Genomic DNA, 20447 nt, shown 5'->3' with positions numbered 1-20447 from the left:
ATAACATTTGGTGTTTATAATATTTATAGGAAATTATACTTCCGTTTTTGCAACCATTCTTCCAAAAAAATCCAGATCACGTCGCATCATGAATGAATGTAGTATTCACCAACAAAAATTAATGATCAAATATTTTCAAATATGCATACAAACAGTGGATTATGATACAAAAGATGATTTTAAGAAGATAAACACCACTAATGTAGCTGTTTGTTTTCATTATAAGATCCTTTTGGGTTCATTTATATACATCTCATACCTCAAAATTTGTATTTTGGGCTAATAAATAAAAAGAATCGGGGATACTATCACACATGTGACAATAAATGAGTAATTGAGCTGTCAAAGCTGAATAAACTATCCATATAAAAGTTTACCGACACCATGCAGGTTTCAATAAGGCCTACTGATGTAAAACTTCAAAAAAAAGTTTACTACGGCAGCGTTCGAGAGAGGGATATATTATCATCGGAATTCCTTATCATGAGTACATGATGTGTTGTCAATGCCAAGTCATTTACATTTTACTGTATTTTTTTTTCTTTAATACAGAAATTTATACCTAAAAATAAGTTTTCTTTTATAGCCCAATATAGGAAATAAGAAAACAAATTTAGAAAAAGCTTCCCAAACCATGGAGTATGGCTTGCTTAGCCTCTTCCTACTAATTTTAATGGAAGAGTCGTATTTCAAGGCAATTTTCCCTCAAATATATTTTTTGGGAGTCAATCTACTGTGAATTTTTCATGTTTCAATATTTCTGTGAAATACCATTAGTGTTTTGCATGTTAAAATTTTGACATGTCTTACTAAATAAAAATAGTGAAATAGTATGTGGGGGCGGGGGCAAGCCTGAAATTCTCATATTATGTTTGATTTCTAAATTAAATTACCAGCCACCCTCCCATGTAAACTGAAATTTTATGTCCTGAAGAATTGGAAAACAAATATTGTCCAAAAGAACACATTTTTATTTAAAAAAAATATTTATGTTTAAAAAAAAAAAATAATATGTCCAGTATGTTAGTTTTCAAATATATGTAATTATTTATTTTATGTTTATTTATTTATTAGAAAATATCTTGGACTATTATACTAAAAATATAACGTTAGTATAGTATAATTTAATAGTCCTAGAAAATATTTACAAATTTTCTTTTTTTTTCAGTCCAGAGGAGAAATTAACCCAAACAGAGCCCCTAAGCAAAATCAGGTACTAAGGGACATAATCGAAAACTCTCCTGTCATTCGGTAAATAGGTCGCACCTGCCATTTTGTTGTTTTTTGTAGGTTGTAGCATCCAGAAAGGGCGTGAAGCGAGAATTTCACTTACACAGGTAAGGATGCACACACAAGATATTGTAGAAAGTACCATCAAAGTAGATTTATTTGGAATGATGCATATTTTAATACTTTAGAAGCGACTAATCAAGACCCAATTTAGTTCTTGATGGATCTGGCCTTGACCTGAGTTTGACCTGTATTACCGTAATAAACAAAGCCGACGTAAACTATGTCATTTTCTAATCATTTCAAACTTTTTAACTTTAAAAACTAAAAGTTATTAAAACCTTTCTAGTCGAGCTACTGATGAAGTCGTGATCATTTTTTTCTATAAAATTGACAAGTAACAACTATCCAGAAATAAATTTATAATGTGGCCTTCAACCTCACCTGTAAAGACTTTTGTTTATTTTTGCCACAAATTTTTTCTTTATCAGAGGCTTGTACTTTATAAAAATGAGTATATATTATCTAAGGCCTAACCAGATTCAGCAAACCTACATTTGGCCCTAAATTAGGTCACCTAAAAAGGCTAATACAAATTATACACTGTATCCTAGTCCAACTAATTATGACTCTGGCAATGCCATCCTTCATCCCAGAAAAAAAATAAGATAGCCTTGCCAGACATCATAATTATTTGGACTACTAGGATGAGGTGTATTGTAAAAGGTGATCTAATTTAGGACCAACTGTAATGACTATATGAGGTCATAATTATTTGGACTAACCTTATCCCTATTCCCTACTTGAACTTTTGACCTCAACAACAATCGTTTTTCCATTGTGGCGTCAGATATTTTGTTTTGTTTCGTCAAATTTTTTTTGGACCATGTGTGATACATGTATCCAGCAATGGCGGACAAATAATATCACGTTTTTATTTTGCATGAATTTTAACCATGAAAACAGGAAACAACATCAGACAGCACAGAGAAATTATAACTTCTGAGTGTAATAAACACAACAATAAGTACATTGTATTAAATATGCTAGGCCAGTTCTGGGATGCAGTTTTTAGACAAATCTGTTGTGTGGCTCCGTCACCATGTTCATGATGTTACAAAAAAACGTCATTTCAAACACATGTTGAGGAAACAATTAATTTGTGTTTTTATACTGCACAAATAATTGGGAAATTAAAGTCTAACAAGATGATCACACTCTCAGTTGTATGGCAATCATGATTACATACTTATAGGGAACATAAATTATTTCTATACTACCTTACAGAATGGGTATGAAAGTGCTAGAAACTTTTTATAAAACAGGGATAGAAGAGCCTTCTATCTGGTAAACAATGTCATTAAAGCATGTGAAATTGATGATCTTTTCTGGTGAAAGACAATTTTCCAGAATTGATGTATTCTGTTAAATCAATAAGCTAGATACAGGATTAGACATTCCTAATGAGACTTATCAAATTTTACAGATTTTAAAAATCTCAAGTCAAAGTGAGTCGACAATGGTCAAGGGAAAAAAAGTTTGGCCCTAATATCGAAATTTAGGCAAAATAGCAGAATATTGTTATAAGATATGGTTTTAAGATTTCATAATTTTTGGGACATGTACTGTACACAGTTGTGGTATAACCCACTGAACGAATCAAAGCACTTGTCAACCGTCAGTCTTGCAACAGTGGCAAATTTACTAAAAAAACATTAGTTACTATATCAGTGTGGTACATCAAACTACAAATCTTCATAATCAATCTTTTTTTCCTTCATCACACTTTTTAACATTTGTTTAAGCAAATTATGTCTTTGAAACATCATGAACATGTACAAAACGTACAAAAACAACACAAATGCAAATTATATTACAAATTCAATTTATTTCAAAACATGTATAAGTTGATATATTTTGTATATATATAGATTCCACAACTGCAGTGCAACAAGTGTGTTATGGTATTTCTCGACTCCAGACAGTTAAATTTAATTTTTAAAGCGTGAGGCTTTGCCGAGCTTTTTAGATACAAATGGACATGAAATAGTTAAAATTTAACTGTCGAGATGGGAGAAATATCATAATTCACAAGTTATAGTCACAGTGATTGAATCTGTTTCTCTAATGACTTTTATCCTTTTTCTTCAAAGATTTGAAGAAAATTGTGTACTTTTTATGTGACGTCATCAGGCATGATCGCCTTTTTTCATGACGTCACAGTAGGAAATTCAGAAGAAACAAAGAAATTTTAACGTCACAATAAATTTGGACAAATCATCTGTTGAGAACAAATTTTTTACTAGAGATTAGAAATATTTTTCTCACACCGGTCAAGAAATTAGCATGAAAATTAGAGAAACATGTATAGAGCAATTATCATGATGTACCAAAATCCTTTGTAGCACCCCTGATAATATATTTACATGATTTATTTTACAGATAGAAAGAATGAAGGAAGAATAATGGATTATATTATTCAGGTCAAAGAAGAGCCTATGGATGAAACCTATGAAGGTGAACACTTTTAATTGTATAAAAAAAGAAGGTATATTAAAAAGAAGATGTGGTATGATTGCCAATGAGACAACTTTCCAAAAAAGACCAAAATGACACAGACATTAACAACCATAGGTTTCATACAGCTTTCAACAATGAGCAAAGCCCATACTGCATAGTATGATTGCCAATGAGACAACTCTCCACAAAAGACAAAAATAACACAGAAAATAACAATTGAAGGTCACCGTACCTGTAACTGCAGTCAACAATGAGCAAAAGCAAAGCCCATGCTGCATAGTCAGCTTCATGTATAAAACAGGGTTTCCGCTGGCGGTCGCCATTATCGCAATTTGCAAAAAAATAATAATTGTGGCGATAAAAATTCGTCATTTGCGAAAGAAATTTGGCGAAAGAAATATATATAACGATTTATTTTCCTCCATCTTATTTATTTACTTTTTTACGAGTTTCTCGGACTTTACCAGATTAGACAATACTTGGAATTCACCTTGGCCTCATTAAGATTTGGAAAATCACTAATCAGCTGATTGCATTTTATAGCTATCGACAACAAAGGACTAATTAATAAAGGTGTTGATTGAATTGTTTGACAAAATGATATGGTTAAATGGCTTCCGCTAAATGTCACATACATAATTTATTTACCAGTTTGCGACGCACGTGTTGGAAGCAAACTTTTGACGTCTCCTCTCCTTTTAAAGATAGTTAAGAAAAGAAAGCTCTTGTTGTGACAAACAATGTTCAAAAGCCAGACAAATCTCCGATTTAAAACTTTAAATATGGTATTTGATTAGGGAGACTACTTTAAAGTCGTTTGAGTGACACACGTGTTTCAAGCATAGTTTTACTTCTCATCTTTTTCATTTACGATGGTCAAGAAAAGAAAACTGTCATAATGAAGAAATCTATCCAAAAGGTTGGAGACAACCCCTCGAATGCAAGTAACCCTTAAATGGTATGAATACACATGAAATGAGGGATCAATTTCATGAGATAAAAGCTTAAATTGTTTTGTTGTAAAAACCACTTCTTAGTACAAAAGGGCACATCAGTAATTTTCTTTGAAAGAAACTTTCCCTACGAACTATACTGGTATTATATGATCAAAACATTTCCATTAATTTTGTTATATCCAGGACTTATATCTTCTTTATTATTAAAAGTATAGTGGCCCCCTCATTTAGAAAAGTTGTTTAAAATACAATGAAGATTTTTCCCTTTTAATTAAGTTAAAAGAATTTCTGTTGTTTTAGATAAATGTTTAGTGTTTATTCATTAAAATGTAGACTCTAATAAAATAAGTTTGAGGGAATAATTATAGAGCCAATGGGGCAAAATCATATTATTTAAGGGAAGGGGGGGGGGGGGTTAGAAAAAAGGTAAATTTTTATCAAAAAATATATTTGTTACTTGGCGAAAAAAATAATAAAGTGGCGAAAAAATATTGTTTTGGCGAAAGAGGTGGCGAAAAAAATAATTGACCCAGGGGAAACCCTGATAAAAGGCCCAGAAACGACAATGTAAAACAATTCAAATGAGAAAACTAATAACCTAATTTATGTCCATTACACACAAGAGTTGATTTGATTAGAGTTTTATATTTAAAGTAGTTTTATTTTCAAACCCTATATTTAAGAATTGAATTATAACATGTTTAAAGGCTACAGATGCAAAGTTACCAAGGTTATTTAGGAGATAACTGTATTGTAGTTTAAGCTCCAATGGCATTAATTGGGGATTTGATGGTCACAAATTAAGTTTACTGGCGACCCGTTAGCTGAGACAGTAAACAGGTATTTGCAACCATCAAATCCCCAATTTATGCCCTCAATTGTCAATTGATGCCATGTAAAAAAAGTGGCGTTATCCAATCAAAATGAACGTTACAAACGTTGTTGCATAAGAATTAACATTGTTTTGCAGTAGATTTCTTTGTTTCGTTGAACTTTCACTAAAACCAGGAAAACAAAAGTATCAGCATGTTTTAACTCTTTAACCATGTTAACCTTACTTACATGTTCTAAAATTTTGAAACTAAAGGTGTAAAAAAATGTTTCAAGAATATTAAAGGGAGATAATTCAAATTATTCTTAAAATGAAAATGAAAATCTTTCAAATATATTTTATAAGTACTTGAAGCTTAATCACTGATAAAATACATTTATTTTTTTTAACAACAATGTTCAACATGTACAAGTAAACATATACATTTTATCACAAAATTTAGCTTACACAAACATTTCACTGTTCATTCAAATATATTGTGTAAAGCGATAAAGCACAGTTAAAAGAATTTACTAGTGTCCTTGCCCCTCACTCATGCACACCAGACATCAAAACCAGGTGTGAAAATAACCAGATGTAGTGGATATATTTAGCTCTAAGTTGTATTCCACTGTTATAGCTCGATAAATCTTTCTTTTCTCATTGCAGTCATTCATTTAGGAACAGAACTTCATGACAGGAGAGCTCCAGATTTTAATCAGGTAGAGCAGCATTCCATTTCTGAAAGGAATTTGATTATAGATAGCAATGGTGACAATGTTCTTTTTATTGCCGAACACATTAAATCTGAACCAGATAATAATAGCAGGGGAGGTAATTCAGAGGACCATGACGAAAGTATTAGCAGCAGGAAGAAGACAAGAATGTCAAGTTCATTATTAAAAATTCTCAATGCTAGCCCTCAACACAATGGAACAAATGTAACCATGGTAACAGATGAAACACGTGAAATAAATCGTAAAAGGTCTCAACCTACGTTATATGGGTTACTCAATGGTACTGTTCCTCCTTTACCTCAGAAACCGGTAGTTACTGATCAAATTGAAAATGACGTTCATATAACACACATTACAGCACCAACGTCTGCGAAATCAGGGAGCAGTTCTACTTTACAAAAAATGCTTGCTTCTCCATACAGTGGTAAGAGTCCCCTGCTGTCTTCAATGTTAAAAACCCCTTCAAGAACTGATTCAACCATTGATAAAGTTTTCTCAACCCCTACAGCTAACTCAAACCAGGTTAATTCAGTACCATCTATTCAAGGTCACAGAAATAGGTCAAACTCTACTCCAGAATCTACAACGAAAAGGAAGCTTCCTGCTTTGTTGAAAATAGGACCAGATCTTCCTTTGAAGAAAAATTCTAATGACAGACAAAATTTAAGCACAATTAATGAATCGGCGACCAAGTTTACGGAAGCCAATTTTACAAAGTTAAAGCCAATAATTGACAAAACTTTATTGCCAGACCCCCATCCTGACAAAATATTACCAACGACGTCTTCCGTTGTGAAATGTAGTCCACAGAATAATGGTGTACCTGCTGGACTACAAACTGATTTTATTAATAGATGGACAGAAGTTATTACACAGAAAGTCATCGCAGAATTCTCTAAAGACGTCAATGCAACATTGAACTCTTTTGTGAAGAAGGCTATAATTGACAGTATCAAAGATTCTTCCCCTAATCATCTGCCTATTGTTCCCGCAGCCTCATCAGCAAGTTCTGCAGACAAACAAGTACCAGGTGAGGTGAAACAAGTTTCATCTTTAGCTAGTTGTTTATTACAGTCTCTTGCAGATAAAGTAAACGGATGCGGAATCAAGGACATTGCTAAGGGTTTGAATGTGGAAGATGATATCAACTTAATTAATGTATGTCAAAACATTCAGAAAAGTTCACAAGATATTGCAAAGTTATTAGCTTCATCTACAGCTGCTGAACCAGACCACAGTAATACAGTAACTGTTCGTGAACAAATTCCAACTAATTCACAGTCTACTGTCCAAAAACTTGAAATAGAAAAGGAGCTTTCCAGCTATACAAAAAACTCTGCTCCAACTGTCCCACCAGAAGAAGTGAAAAAGCTAGTTTCAAATTTAATAGGCACCACAATTAATGTAAATCAGACAAAACCAGGAACACATGTTCAAAAACCACCTATTGAATATATAATAATTCCATCAGAAAATGAAGCAGAGGAATTAAAACCAGTGGAAACCAGTTCTGTCAAATCTCAACCAGTTCCTGTGTCACCAATAATCACAAATATAAAACACATGCAAGATAAAGACGGTAAATTTTTAATCTTCTCCTGTAAGATATGTGGTAAACGATTCCAACATCATGGCACACTGAGTGTTCATATGCGGACTCATGTAATGGAAAGCGGGACCAGTGAATTCAAATGTGATATTTGTGGTAAGCTCTGCACTGCTAAACGATACCTTGATATCCACATGAGAACACATCAGAAAAGGGGATCGTGTCCCATGCTGACAAAACATCTAGTGTGTGAAACATGCGGGGGAGAATTCACTAGTGAAGAAAACTTGTTGATTCACAAACGGATGCATTTAGGTGAAAAATTGTATCAGTGTGATGTTTGTCAAACAGGATTCACAAGAAAGTCACAACTTTCAATCCACATGCGAATCCATTCGGGTGAAAAACCTTACACCTGTACTATCTGTGGTAAAACTTTCCGCCAAAGTAACGGACTTAGCCTCCACCTGAATGTTCACACTGAGGATAAACCTTATAAATGTGAGATATGTGGGTCAGAGTTCTCACGTAAAGCTCACTACGAGAAACACATGAGGAAGGAGCGCGGAGAAAGACCTTTTAAGTGTGAGGAATGTGGTAAAGGATTTACGGACAAGTTCAATCTACGAATGCATACCAGAACTCACCTTAAGTCTAAACCACATCAGTGTGATAAATGTGGTAAAAGTTTTGTTCAAGTTGCTTATCTAAGGGTGAGATATCTTCGTAAACAAAGTTAAAACATAAAAATAAGAAGAGAGGGTATGATCATGATGATTGCTAATGATACAACTACAAATGTATCCACTAGCTCAGTTCAAACAAATAACATGTTAAAACAAAAATTGGCAACTCTCCTACAAGAAAAAAAAACATATGCATTTGTAAAATATAATAGCATACATCACATACATGTGGATACATTCTTAAGCATCCACACAGCACAGCAACAAACAATATAAAAAGGAGATGTGGTAAATGCATCCAAGCAATTTCAAATCAAGTTGATGTTTCTATACATGTAAAAATGTATATATGATTACAGATACAAAATTATGATAACTAAGTATATTGCTTAAGGTAGATATTCTGATATAGCAAAAGTAAAGCAATGATCAATGATCATGGAAATTTATTTGACACATTAATTTATGGTCATGCTGGTGACATGTACATCGCCACAGTCAAGGCAGTAAGATACGTACATGTAACTATAATCATACAACATATTTTATTTTTTTATATTCTAAATGTATTTATGCATGTTATATATTAAATAGATGTTTTGCATTGCACAGTATAAATAATATATATCATTATGTAATATGAATAGAATCACAAGAAGTTCCACACAGGAGAGAAGGGTTTTGATTGTCCATACTGTCCTGAGAGGTTTGAGTTAAGAAAGGATTCAAAGGATCATATAACAGCATTACACAAGGACAAGGAGGACATGAGTAGAGGCAGGAGGAATTCAGCTAAATCATTTAACGGTTGGATTTTATAAATGTATAATTTGTATGCCTAGAAAAAAATATTGCACCACACTTTGACTTACACCATAAACATTATAAATGATTGGATTCTAATATGGGAGAGAAATATTCATATTTTCCCTCAAATTATCTTTATAAACTGTTAAACTAAAATATACCAATTGTTAGTGATGTAAAATGGACCTTTATATATGGGCAGGAATTCGCTAATGCTCCTTTAGTGTGACATTGTAAGAAAAAAATAAAAATCATTATAAGCTTCTAAATTTTTTACAAATGGTGTCCTTCTATTTGTAACCAAAAAAATCATTTTTAAACTTGCGTCAGTTTGGAACCAAAGCAAATAATGAATTTGGAGCATGTAACATGGACACTTTTTCCAAATTGAGATTAATGATTCCTTAACTTATTCAACATTCAATATCATATATATTGATCACAAAACATTGTCTATCATCAGTCAGGGGTACTACTTATACAAGTGTATTTTATTTACTTGAAGAAGTAAAAAAAAATATACACATATAAGTAAATTTGTAGGATACTTATACAAGTGAAATTTATTTACTTGTATAGGTAAAAAAAAATATGGCTGAGTTATGTCCCTTTGGCATTCAGATTTTTTTACTTGTATAGGTAAAAAAATCAATCTTTCTTCTTTTCTTGAATTCTGAATATTTCTTTGCTCTAATAGAATTTTAAATTGTGTACCCTTTGCAGATGTCTTTACTAATCATTTAAGTGTAATTTCATGGACAATAAAAGTCCCATTTGTCTGTTATCTTCTTAACACTGCTCATTTACAAGCCCCAAAGGAGCAATTTTTGAAGGCCTTGCGCAAATATACAAGATCTTTGCTCAATCAGTTTCTTTGATGAATTAATTAGATGAAACATTGAACTTTAATGAAAAAATTTGAGCAAACCTGGGAAAAATCATTAAAGGCATGATTTTACATCTCAAAATTTGAGGATTTTTGTTGGATTGTAAGAAAAATTTACTTATACAAGTAAATTTTTCAGAAAATTAAGGGGAGATTATTCAAACATTATTTATTTACTTATATGTGTATATTTTTTTCCACTTCTTCAAGTAAATAAAATACACTTGTACAAGTAGTACCCCTGACTGATCATCAAAACTCTAAAATGTATATTTTCATTTCTTTCAAAAATTTTGTGAAAACAAGTTTCTTCTACTTTTCTGTCAATGTTACATGCAATGTTTAAGAGAAAAAATACAGTAAGAATCATTTTCTTTCTGAACATGTAAAGGCTCTTTTTCATTGTGTTACCCTCACATTAAAAAATTGTATTAATATTTTTGCAATTATCTCATTTCTGTCATAAAATAGTGACTTAAATGTTGCATGTAACGTGGACACAAAATATATGAATAATGAACCATGCCAGAATTGACCTTAAAAGATATAAAAAGCCTCCAAACAACCATCTGAATGTAAATTAAACAATAATACTGCCACATTTCTCATATATGATATTATTTAAATAGTGGTTAATACCAAAACCATTCACCTAAATTTCAGACAGCAGACATATTTTTTAACTATACCAGAAGTTATGCTTGTTCATGGTGGTACACTATGGAAGGCTAAATTAAAAGATATTCAAATGTCAAAATAACCAGAAAAATAAAATTAAGACCAAAGATAGATCAATTAATGAAGGAGTCATCCAAAATTTCCACAACATGAAACATTTTTATATCAGTAAGTAAGCAACCGTTTTTTTTATGCAGAGGGATGAGATTGATAAGAAGACAACCACACAACCATCAGCATCCACAAGTTTCTCACTCAATAACTAATACTGACAAAGTAAGGGTACAAAATGATAACATGTATCCCTCATTCATGTGACACAGTTACACTTAAAACTAATAGTATGAAAAACCAAGACAAAACATGGACAAATCTACGAGAGGTTGATACAGCTGCATTTATTGAGAATCTTATTTTCAATCGTTTACATAACTTCTATAAAGAACAATTTGGGTTTTATCTTTGAGGTTGTTGTCTGATAGACATATTACCCCATATCTCTTTTTATTTCTGCTGGTTAATCTTACATTTATGATAACTTTTTAAGGTTTAAACAATAATTTTATTTCAAACATTCAAAACAAGTTTCTTGTTTCTTGTTTTCTGTCTCCAACATCTTCAACTATCTATCTGAAAAAAGAAAAAAACAAAACAACAATGAATCTACCCTCAAACAGAACCAAAATCCATGCATAGATTATAAAATTTACAATAATATAGAAACTCTCAAATTTCTTGTTTTGATTTTTCAATGCCATTTCATCTTGAAAACTTGTTACCTAAACTATAGGAAGCCACAATTTAAAGGGCCCCATAATGACCAGTGTAAAACAATTCAGAAGAGAAAACCAACACCCACTAGACCATAGTCCTGTTTTCAACTTTATTTGGCCTTCTTTTACTTTTTTGTTTCATTGGCGTCACTGAAGAGTCTTTTGTAAACGAAAAGCGTTTCTGGCCTACAAAATTTCAATTCTGGTATCCATGATGAGTTTATTATTATTATTTTGAAATCAGAAGGAGCCTGAACCTCTTATAATGCAAAAGATATTCTGGAATGTCAATTATTGGCATAACAATTTAAAAAAAAATGTTACAAATTGAATTCCTCATGATTTCTATAATGAGCATCAGTAAATACACATGATACATGTGTTGACTGGTGATTGAAAAGGGATAAATAAACAAGATTTTGAAATAACTATCTTCTACACTGCTGTAGAAAAGTCAAATTGGAGATCACTAGTATGTCTGCATGCACAGTCACCATCATCTGGTTTTCTGACACAGAAAAACACTACTATCTGACTGGCTGAAAGGACCGTCACCACCTGACTCACTAATAGGGACCTTATCAGACTGGCTTACACAGACATCATAATCTGCCAGGCTGATAGGGTTATCACCATCTGACAGGCTGAAAGGGATATCACCATCTGACTGGCTGACAGGGACATCACCATCTGACTGGCTGACAGGGACATCACCATCTGACTGGCTGACAGGGACATCACCATCTGATTGGCTGACAGGAACATCACCATATGACTGACTGACAGGAACATCACCAACTGACTGACTAATATGAACATCACCATCTGCCAGGTTGACTAGGACATCACCATCTGTTGGCTGACAGGAATATTACCCTCTGACTGGCTTACAAGAACATCACAGACTGACTGACTGACAGGAACATCACCAACTAACTGATTGACTGATATGTACATCACCATCTTCCAGGCTGACAGGGACATCACCATCTGTCTGGCTGCCAGGGACATCACCATCTGACTGGTTGTCAGGGACAGTATCTTTTTGCAGCATCTTCCTGAGAGTTTTCTTCATCACATTTATTGCTGATCATCTTTTTCTTTCTTAGGTTTATATTGCCTGTAGATTTTTTTTATTAAAAAAAGCATGTAAATTTTCAAGACCGACACCAATTTTGTTGTCAATGAAGAAAATACACTTCTATAAAGAATATTTATATTTAGAAATAAAGATGAAGTTTGATGGTGGTAAAACAAGTTAAATTATCAATAATCTCTTAATAGAGCAAAGGAGTTAGTAAATGTTATCAGTTCTGTTCATGCGTGTAACATTGACAGAAAAGTAAAAGGTTGTATGTCAATGTTACATACATGAAGACCAGAAGATATAAGTGGTGTGCTTAATAGTCAACTTTGGAGAAATAATATAATTGCTGCCCAGTAATATCTAATTAATCATTTAGGTTATAAAATGTTATATAAATGTCTTACTTTAAGGAAGTAATACCTTTGCATGTAACATAAAATAATCTTGACACAAAACATTGTTGTCAATGTTACTAACTAGTGTTAAAAGACAAATTAAACAGGAAAACATGAAAACGCTTTAATTTTGTAAAATAAAAATAAGATAATAGCTCCATATGGCAGTAAGTTTTGTTTACGCATGTAACACTGGCCTGAACATGTAAAAGTCTAAATAATAGACTCTGTCAATGTTACATACACAATTTCTTAATGAAAAAAAGTTTAATTTGGGTTTACTTTATACATTATTTTTTAAAATAAGTATCATAATAATAACTTTGAATATTAAAAATTAGATTAACTGTTGATTTTAACACAGTAAAATCTTCTCATGTAACACAAAAAAGACCTGATACAAAAATCGTAGTCCATGTTACTCATAAAGTTATCATAGGAGCATCAAAGAAATTGTGTGATGACAATATTTCAGATGTTAGTCATTTATAAACTCAGATAAACTCATTTTAAAGCTCATAACAGAGGTTTGGAAATCAATGCTTTTAAAACATTATAATTCTGGGTTATGTATGTAACATTGACAGGAACACCAACAAATGATGAGGAAAAATTGCTGGTCAATCAGGAAAAAAATAAACACAAATAATTAAAACTCATTTATTTCTTTAATATCATTTTAATGAAGCAAATTTAAATTTCAACAAGATTTTATTGATTGAATAATTGTATGCACATTTATTAGGTTGTAGCATGTAACCTGGACGCAGAAGATGTGTCAATGTTACATGCCTTTAAACGTTAAGAATTACAAGTAAATATTGTAAAGTCTAGAAATCAAGAAAGATCAACAACTTCTCTGTTTAGAATTCAGCATAAATTTACATTTGATTTAATATTATGCACTGGCCAATTATGCTTTAAGTGTAATAAAGTAATATTGTTTTTATTCTGGTGTCAATGTTACATTTTATGTTTTCAAATTAAGTGGCCAGTTATCTTTATAATGCTGAGAATGAATACAAGTACTAGTTAATCAAATTGGCAATTAATCTGTGGTATTTCATGTAATAAATTAGATTGATAAGGCAAACCGTACAAAAAAAAGCTTTTGCATGTATCATTGACACCTTTCCTTGGTAAATATTTTCGTGTCAATGTTATGTACAGAAATCTCTCCAGCAATAAAATGAATATCGTAAGGGTCAAACCTGTTTAAATACAAGATAAACTTATATTTTTTGACAAAATTGCAAAGCAAGTCACACATCATTATCAAAGAACCTAATTTACACAGAAAGTGCATGTAACACTTCATTGTGAGGTCAAATTAACCTGGTCCCACTCTCTTATCATCTGCTTGATCACTGGTAGATGCCAAGTGTGAAAGATGGCAAAGCCACATTTTAATGTAATTGTCAGTGGGTTGAAATGTGAAAAAAATAATTATGGTAATGCTTACTATAAAAAGTATGCAACTGTTATAAAAAGATGAGTATTATTGGGCAGTATTGACACGAAAATGAAATAAATTTTCTTACCTTCTATATTTTTCAAACTTCAGTTGATTGATAAAAATCATGAAATCCAAATTGTACCCATTGTTGACAGCTTTCAAAATTTGCCATGCTGGACCAATAACTTGTTTCCAAAGCTAATCAGCTAATGAAAAGGTGCATGTAACATTTGTTGACACGAAAAGTTACATGCACTTGTCCATTTTCAAACGTATTTTATTTGCAGCAATAATCGGATTCTGTACAAAATGGGGTTTCTAAATGATAGACCGATCATTTTGCAGTTGATTTTCAACTATTATAGTAGAACAATTCTTTAGGCATATTCTAAATATGGCTAGGTTTTTGCCACTGCAGAAATGTCACACTTTTTGTCTACAGTTTTCAACTGCCAGCACTTAACAAGTGCTGATTTTTTGTTGATTTTTTCAATTGGATCCATTTTTTTTGCATTTGGCAATAAAGACTAACCCACTTTGATATTTAAACAATATTTATTCTCCAAATTTGCATGATTTCTTTATTTTTTAATTGGATAAACACTATTGACCCTAAAATTTCACTAGCGAATTCCTGCCCATATATATTGAAAGATGGATTTTTCCCCAATTGAATTTATATTCAGGATATGAAAATACTTCCAAAAACTTCCTTAATCCTTAAACCACAGTTGAAAATCAAAAATACTATAGTTCTAACAGACTTATTTGGGAAGAATACATGCATGTTCTCAAATGATATCAACTCAATTAGAATACTGAAATTCAGAAATTATTGCTTGCATTTATTTTGTGATTTTTAAAAAATAGCTAGATAAATAATTGCAATTTCAGGCAAAACTGCATACAGAAATATGTATCAGATATCAGAATGTAATTTCTTATATTATTGCAAGATTCCCTCAGACATATTTTCCCCTTAAATAAAAACCTCACAATAATCTCAGAATCTACAATATTGACTATGTAAAATCATAAGGTTTATCTCCCTTTGAACATGGTTTGAAAATAATAGACTTTTTCTACATGTCCTTTTTCATTTAAAAAAAAATGTTAATATTTTTTTAATAAGAAAATTTTTGTTATTACCAAGCAATGCTTGGGACTAAAACAGGAGACCATTGTCAGTCCTATAAGTAAAATGAACACCATATGAAAATAAGATGTGGTATAATTGTCATTTAGAAAATCCTCCAGAAGAGACCAAATGGCATAGAAGTTAATAACTATAGGTCATCATTCAGCCTTCAATAATTGATTAAAACACATACCTTATAGTGTAAGTGAGCTATTTAAAAGGCTTGAATGGCAAAATGTATATCATGTAAAACCATGCGTTTATTTTCAAAGGACATGCTTATGTCCAATTTTAGGTATATTCAAGGATACATATTAAACATACAATGATTTTCAAATTTTAGGTACATACAAGGATATTATGGATGATGATGATGAAGAAGAAATAACATCAGAGGAAGAAAGTAAAGACAACAGTGATGAAGAGATGGACAAAGCTGGTGCCTATTCTGACATGATCATGCATATAGCTACAGATATAGACGGGTCCCCGGAAAGTCGACAGTTCGTAACCGAGGAAGCAGACAATTCAACAGACATGCTTGAGTTTGTAAATGCTAGTCAGGATTATACAGATAATTTTACCGATACAGATATTAAGACTGAACCTATAGCGTTCAACGAACTTAAATCTAGATTAGGTGATAACAAATATATTAACTTTGATCCCTCTATTGTTAAGGTAGAACCTGAAGAGATCATTGATGAATCTGCATTATCAGAAAACCCTGTAGTTAGTTCTAGGGTCAATGTGGAATTCAATACCTTAGCGGTAAAATGTGAACCTTTTAACTCATAGCTGTGAAAAGCCTGCACATGAAAGTGTTATTGGTCCAAAATTTTCTCTGTGCTAAGTTTCAGAATTTTTTTATTTTTTTTAAGAACATAGGATATCATAGGTAGAATCAGAATTAGTTTTTCATATCTTATGTATAAGAATAAATGAAATTGAATACTTCAGAATAATTATGACAGCTGTTTGATAATGTTGGTTTCAGTAATGTTAAGAAATGTCTATGCTTCTTCTTTTTTATTGCAACACTAGACTCTATTAATCTTACTAGAGATAAAATTTTTCTACTTTTAGTTCAAATTTTGATTTAAACATCTTCGAATTCATATTGTCATGGGATTGAAAACATAAACAAACAATGTACAAGTTAACATTGTTTCTGATATTTTTGAAAATTTTACCGTGCACAAAATTGGAAAACTAATTTGTCATATTTTTAAACAAAGGGATAATTCACTGGTCAATCAGATCACCAAATCTTTCTGTTTTAATTTATTTTGTTTCATTTAGTTCTGATATTTGACTCTAAGTTTAACTTTATAGTAGGTCTTAAACATAAAGTTTCATAACTTAAATGTTTGTATTAGACATTATTGTGTGCATTTATTATTGAGATTTTTCACAAGTGGTAAAAAATGCAATTGAAATTATGAGATACTCACCCAGTCAGATGTTTGCAATATTAAAAACTTAGCCTTAATTTCTGAATTTATGTAACTGTTTTCAAAATGTAAGAATTTACATGATTCAGGAGTTTTCTTCAAAATTCTTAAAACACTAAGTTATCATTTAAGTATTCATTTAGTGCTAAAGCAGCCTATTTGGTGGGATTTCTCGCTGTGTTGTAGACTCATAGATGGCCTTGTGCTGTGTCTTTCTGACACTCCTCATTTCTATTCTCAATTTTATTGATTGAAAAATAGTGTCTGAGAAAATGTTCAAATCAGAAACTTTTTAATCTTAATAAGGTTATTACTATAAGTATTAACTTTTTAAAGATCAGTCTCAAAAATACAAATAAGACACTTATTTGAAATGTGTTAAATTTGAAAATTTTGAAAATTGCACAAGGAGGATATTATTTTGCTTCTGTTTTCATTTGGAATACATATTTTCATTTACAGTACAAATGTACGGTAAAGAAATTGTAAGATGGTGTTCAGACCTGCATTTTTATATGGATGTGCAATTGACTATATTTATGTACTATATTTAGTTCTATATTGTTGAAGAAATTATACAATATTTTTTTCTCTGTACTATTACATGATGTTTCAATGAATTTGAAATCTTTGTTTTCTTTATAGTTTTGTTTGAAAGTATTTTTGTTTGATTTAGCTATAAAAACCTGATGAGATATAGTTATAAGTACTTTCTTGTTTTATTGATACAAACTGTCACATGTGTCATAGTTATACATACTACTGTATATTTATTATAGCAAGTAATAAAAATCATATTCTGATTATTGAGTATATAAAAAGATATATCTGACTTTAGAAATTATTAGAAATTTTAAAATTGAAAAAGTTGTCAACTCTTGTTTCTCATAGAAAAAGTGTATTTTTAGTGAAATAACCAGAGCTTATACTACTAAAGTTATCCACAATTTAACTTTGCCACACTAATTGTTAGAGTCTATAGTTTTTGAAAGGTTATGTGAAGTTGTTTGATTGGTTTAGTTGATGTTCTTTGATTTTTTCTGTACATTTTTGTACTTGCATTATAATGTGGATGTGAGTGAAATGAACCTGCCAGATCTGTGATACGATTTGAACTTTCATTTTAATATAAACTTTAGCATGTTCAGTGTCTTTCAGGAGTATTTCAATTCTCAAGTTTTGACCAGAATTATAGTTGTTGAAGATTTATTAAGAAATAGACATTATCAACTGATTTTGATAGCTTTTATAGCTGACTATGCGGTATGGGCTTTGCTCACTGTTGAAGGCCGTACTGTGACCTATAGTTGTTAATGTCTGTGTCATTTTGGTCTTTTGTGGATAGTTGGCAATAATACTACATCTTCTTTTTTATATATGGTGACCAGGATGGCCAGTCAGATTATTTTAATGTTGGAAATGGACCAGTTCGAAATATAAGATTTATTATGTTTTAATTTTTCACACAATGTTCTAAACAAAACCAATTGCTATTCTTGTTTGACATTTATCATTTTAGGGACTGTTTATATAGCTTCCTATGTGGTATGGGTTTTGCTCATTGTTGAAGGCTAAATGATAACCTATAGTTGCTAATTTCTACGACATATGGTCTCTAGTAGAGTGTTGTCTCATTGGTTATCATACCAAAATTTCATATCTTAATATTGTTTTGAAATGAGTCATTCAGATGTAATGGGCTAATTGATTGTAAAATGACCAGATAGAACAATGTCCAGTTTGAATGGGATGTTTTCTGATGGATGTAGGACTGTATTGTGCTAGTTGCTGACAGAACAATAGACTGAATGTGAATGTGATGATTGTGGAGGGATATTGTTATATTTGAACCAATACCACATACATCACATTTACATGTAGTCTTTATATCAACAGAGTTATCTGCACTTGTGATAGATTTCTAGTTCTTACCTTCTTCAGTTGTGTTTACATGTGTTAGGATTGAAAGACAGAGGGACACAGTTTTAAGATGAATGGCTTCTGAGGATGGTTTATAGGCTGAAAAGGGAAACTTATCATATTTATGCCCCTGCCATAATGGAGGTGGCTTTACGTTTTACCCTTGTCTGTACATAGGTCCCAAATTTGGTTTCTGACTGTAGTTTGCCACAACCAAATAAATGTTATGAAAGTTAATCACAATTCTTATTTCCACAAAACAAAGACCAAGTTTATATTTTGGTGTTTTCACTTTAACCGCTCTAAAGTTATCCCCCTTTTCAGATGGAAAAATTGTTAAGTTTTCTTTTCATTTCTCTTACTTTAGTTTTCATTAACCAAATGTTATGAAACTAATACATGATAAAAAAAAAAGAAGATGTGGTATGATTGCTAATGAGTTAACTATCCACAAGAGACCAAACAGACACAGACATTAACAACTATAGGTCACCGTATGGCCTTCAACAATGAGCAAAGCCCATACCACATAGTCGGCTATTAAAGGCCCCGCTATGACAATGTAAAACAATTCAAACGAGAAAACTAACAGCCGTGTTCATATAAGAAATGAACGAAAAACAAATATGTAACATAGAAATGACCACCACTGAATTACAGTCTTCTGACTTGGGACAGGCATATAAATTATGTGGGGGGTAAAATGCTTATTAACACAAAAAATCAGATCAGTTAAAATTTAGTGGTGTCATCTTGACCCTTCTTGAGTCCTTTGCAAATAGAAAATAGCTGAATTTTTATATGACAGCAAAAATTTTAATTTTCTGGTCGTATATTGGTATCAAATTGGCATCGTCGTGGTCGTCCAAATACTTTTGGTCTTCGCACTATAACTTTAGTTTAAGTAAATAGAAATCTATGAAATTTAAACCCAAGGTTTATGACCATAAACGGAAGGTTGGGATTGATTTTGTAAGTTTTGGTCCCAACAGTTTAGGAATTAGGGGCCAAAAAGGGCCCAAATAAGCATTTTCTTGTTTTTTGCACAATAACTTTAGTATATGTAAATAGAAATCAATGAAATTTAAACACAAGGTTTATGAACACAAAAGGAAGGTTGGGATTGATTTTGGGAGTTTTGGTCCCAATAGTTAGTGAATAAGGGGCCCAAAGGGTCCAAAATTAAAGTTTGTTTAATTTCATCAAAAATTGAATAATTGGGGTTCTTTGATATGCCAAATCTAACAGTGTTTGTAGATTCTGAATTTTTGGTCCCACTTTTCAAATTGGTCTACATTAAGGTCCAAAGAGTCCAAAATTAAACTAAGTTTGATTTTAATAAGAACAAAATTCTTGGGCTTCTT

The 20447-nt window shown here is 31.6% G+C and overlaps 1 protein-coding gene across 1 annotated transcript; it reads left to right on the top strand.

Moving 5' to 3' along the window:
• Nucleotides 1-1230: 1230 nt before the first annotated feature.
• On the top strand, nt 1231-17862 carry LOC134718697 (uncharacterized). Its single transcript, XM_063581361.1, has 5 exons — nt 1231-1337; nt 3673-3747; nt 6187-8516; nt 9137-9296; nt 16053-17862. Exons 2-5 carry the CDS (start codon nt 3696-3698, stop codon nt 16505-16507), a joined length of 2997 nt encoding a protein of 998 aa, XP_063437431.1. The 5' UTR covers nt 1231-1337; nt 3673-3695; the 3' UTR covers nt 16508-17862.
• Nucleotides 17863-20447: the final 2585 nt, after the last annotated feature.

The sequence above is a fragment of the Mytilus trossulus genome, chromosome 5 (assembly GCF_036588685.1).
Source record: "Mytilus trossulus isolate FHL-02 chromosome 5, PNRI_Mtr1.1.1.hap1, whole genome shotgun sequence".
Lineage (NCBI taxonomy): Eukaryota > Metazoa > Mollusca > Bivalvia > Mytilida > Mytilidae > Mytilus > Mytilus trossulus.
This window is presented reverse-complemented; position numbering and strand designations above follow the sequence as displayed.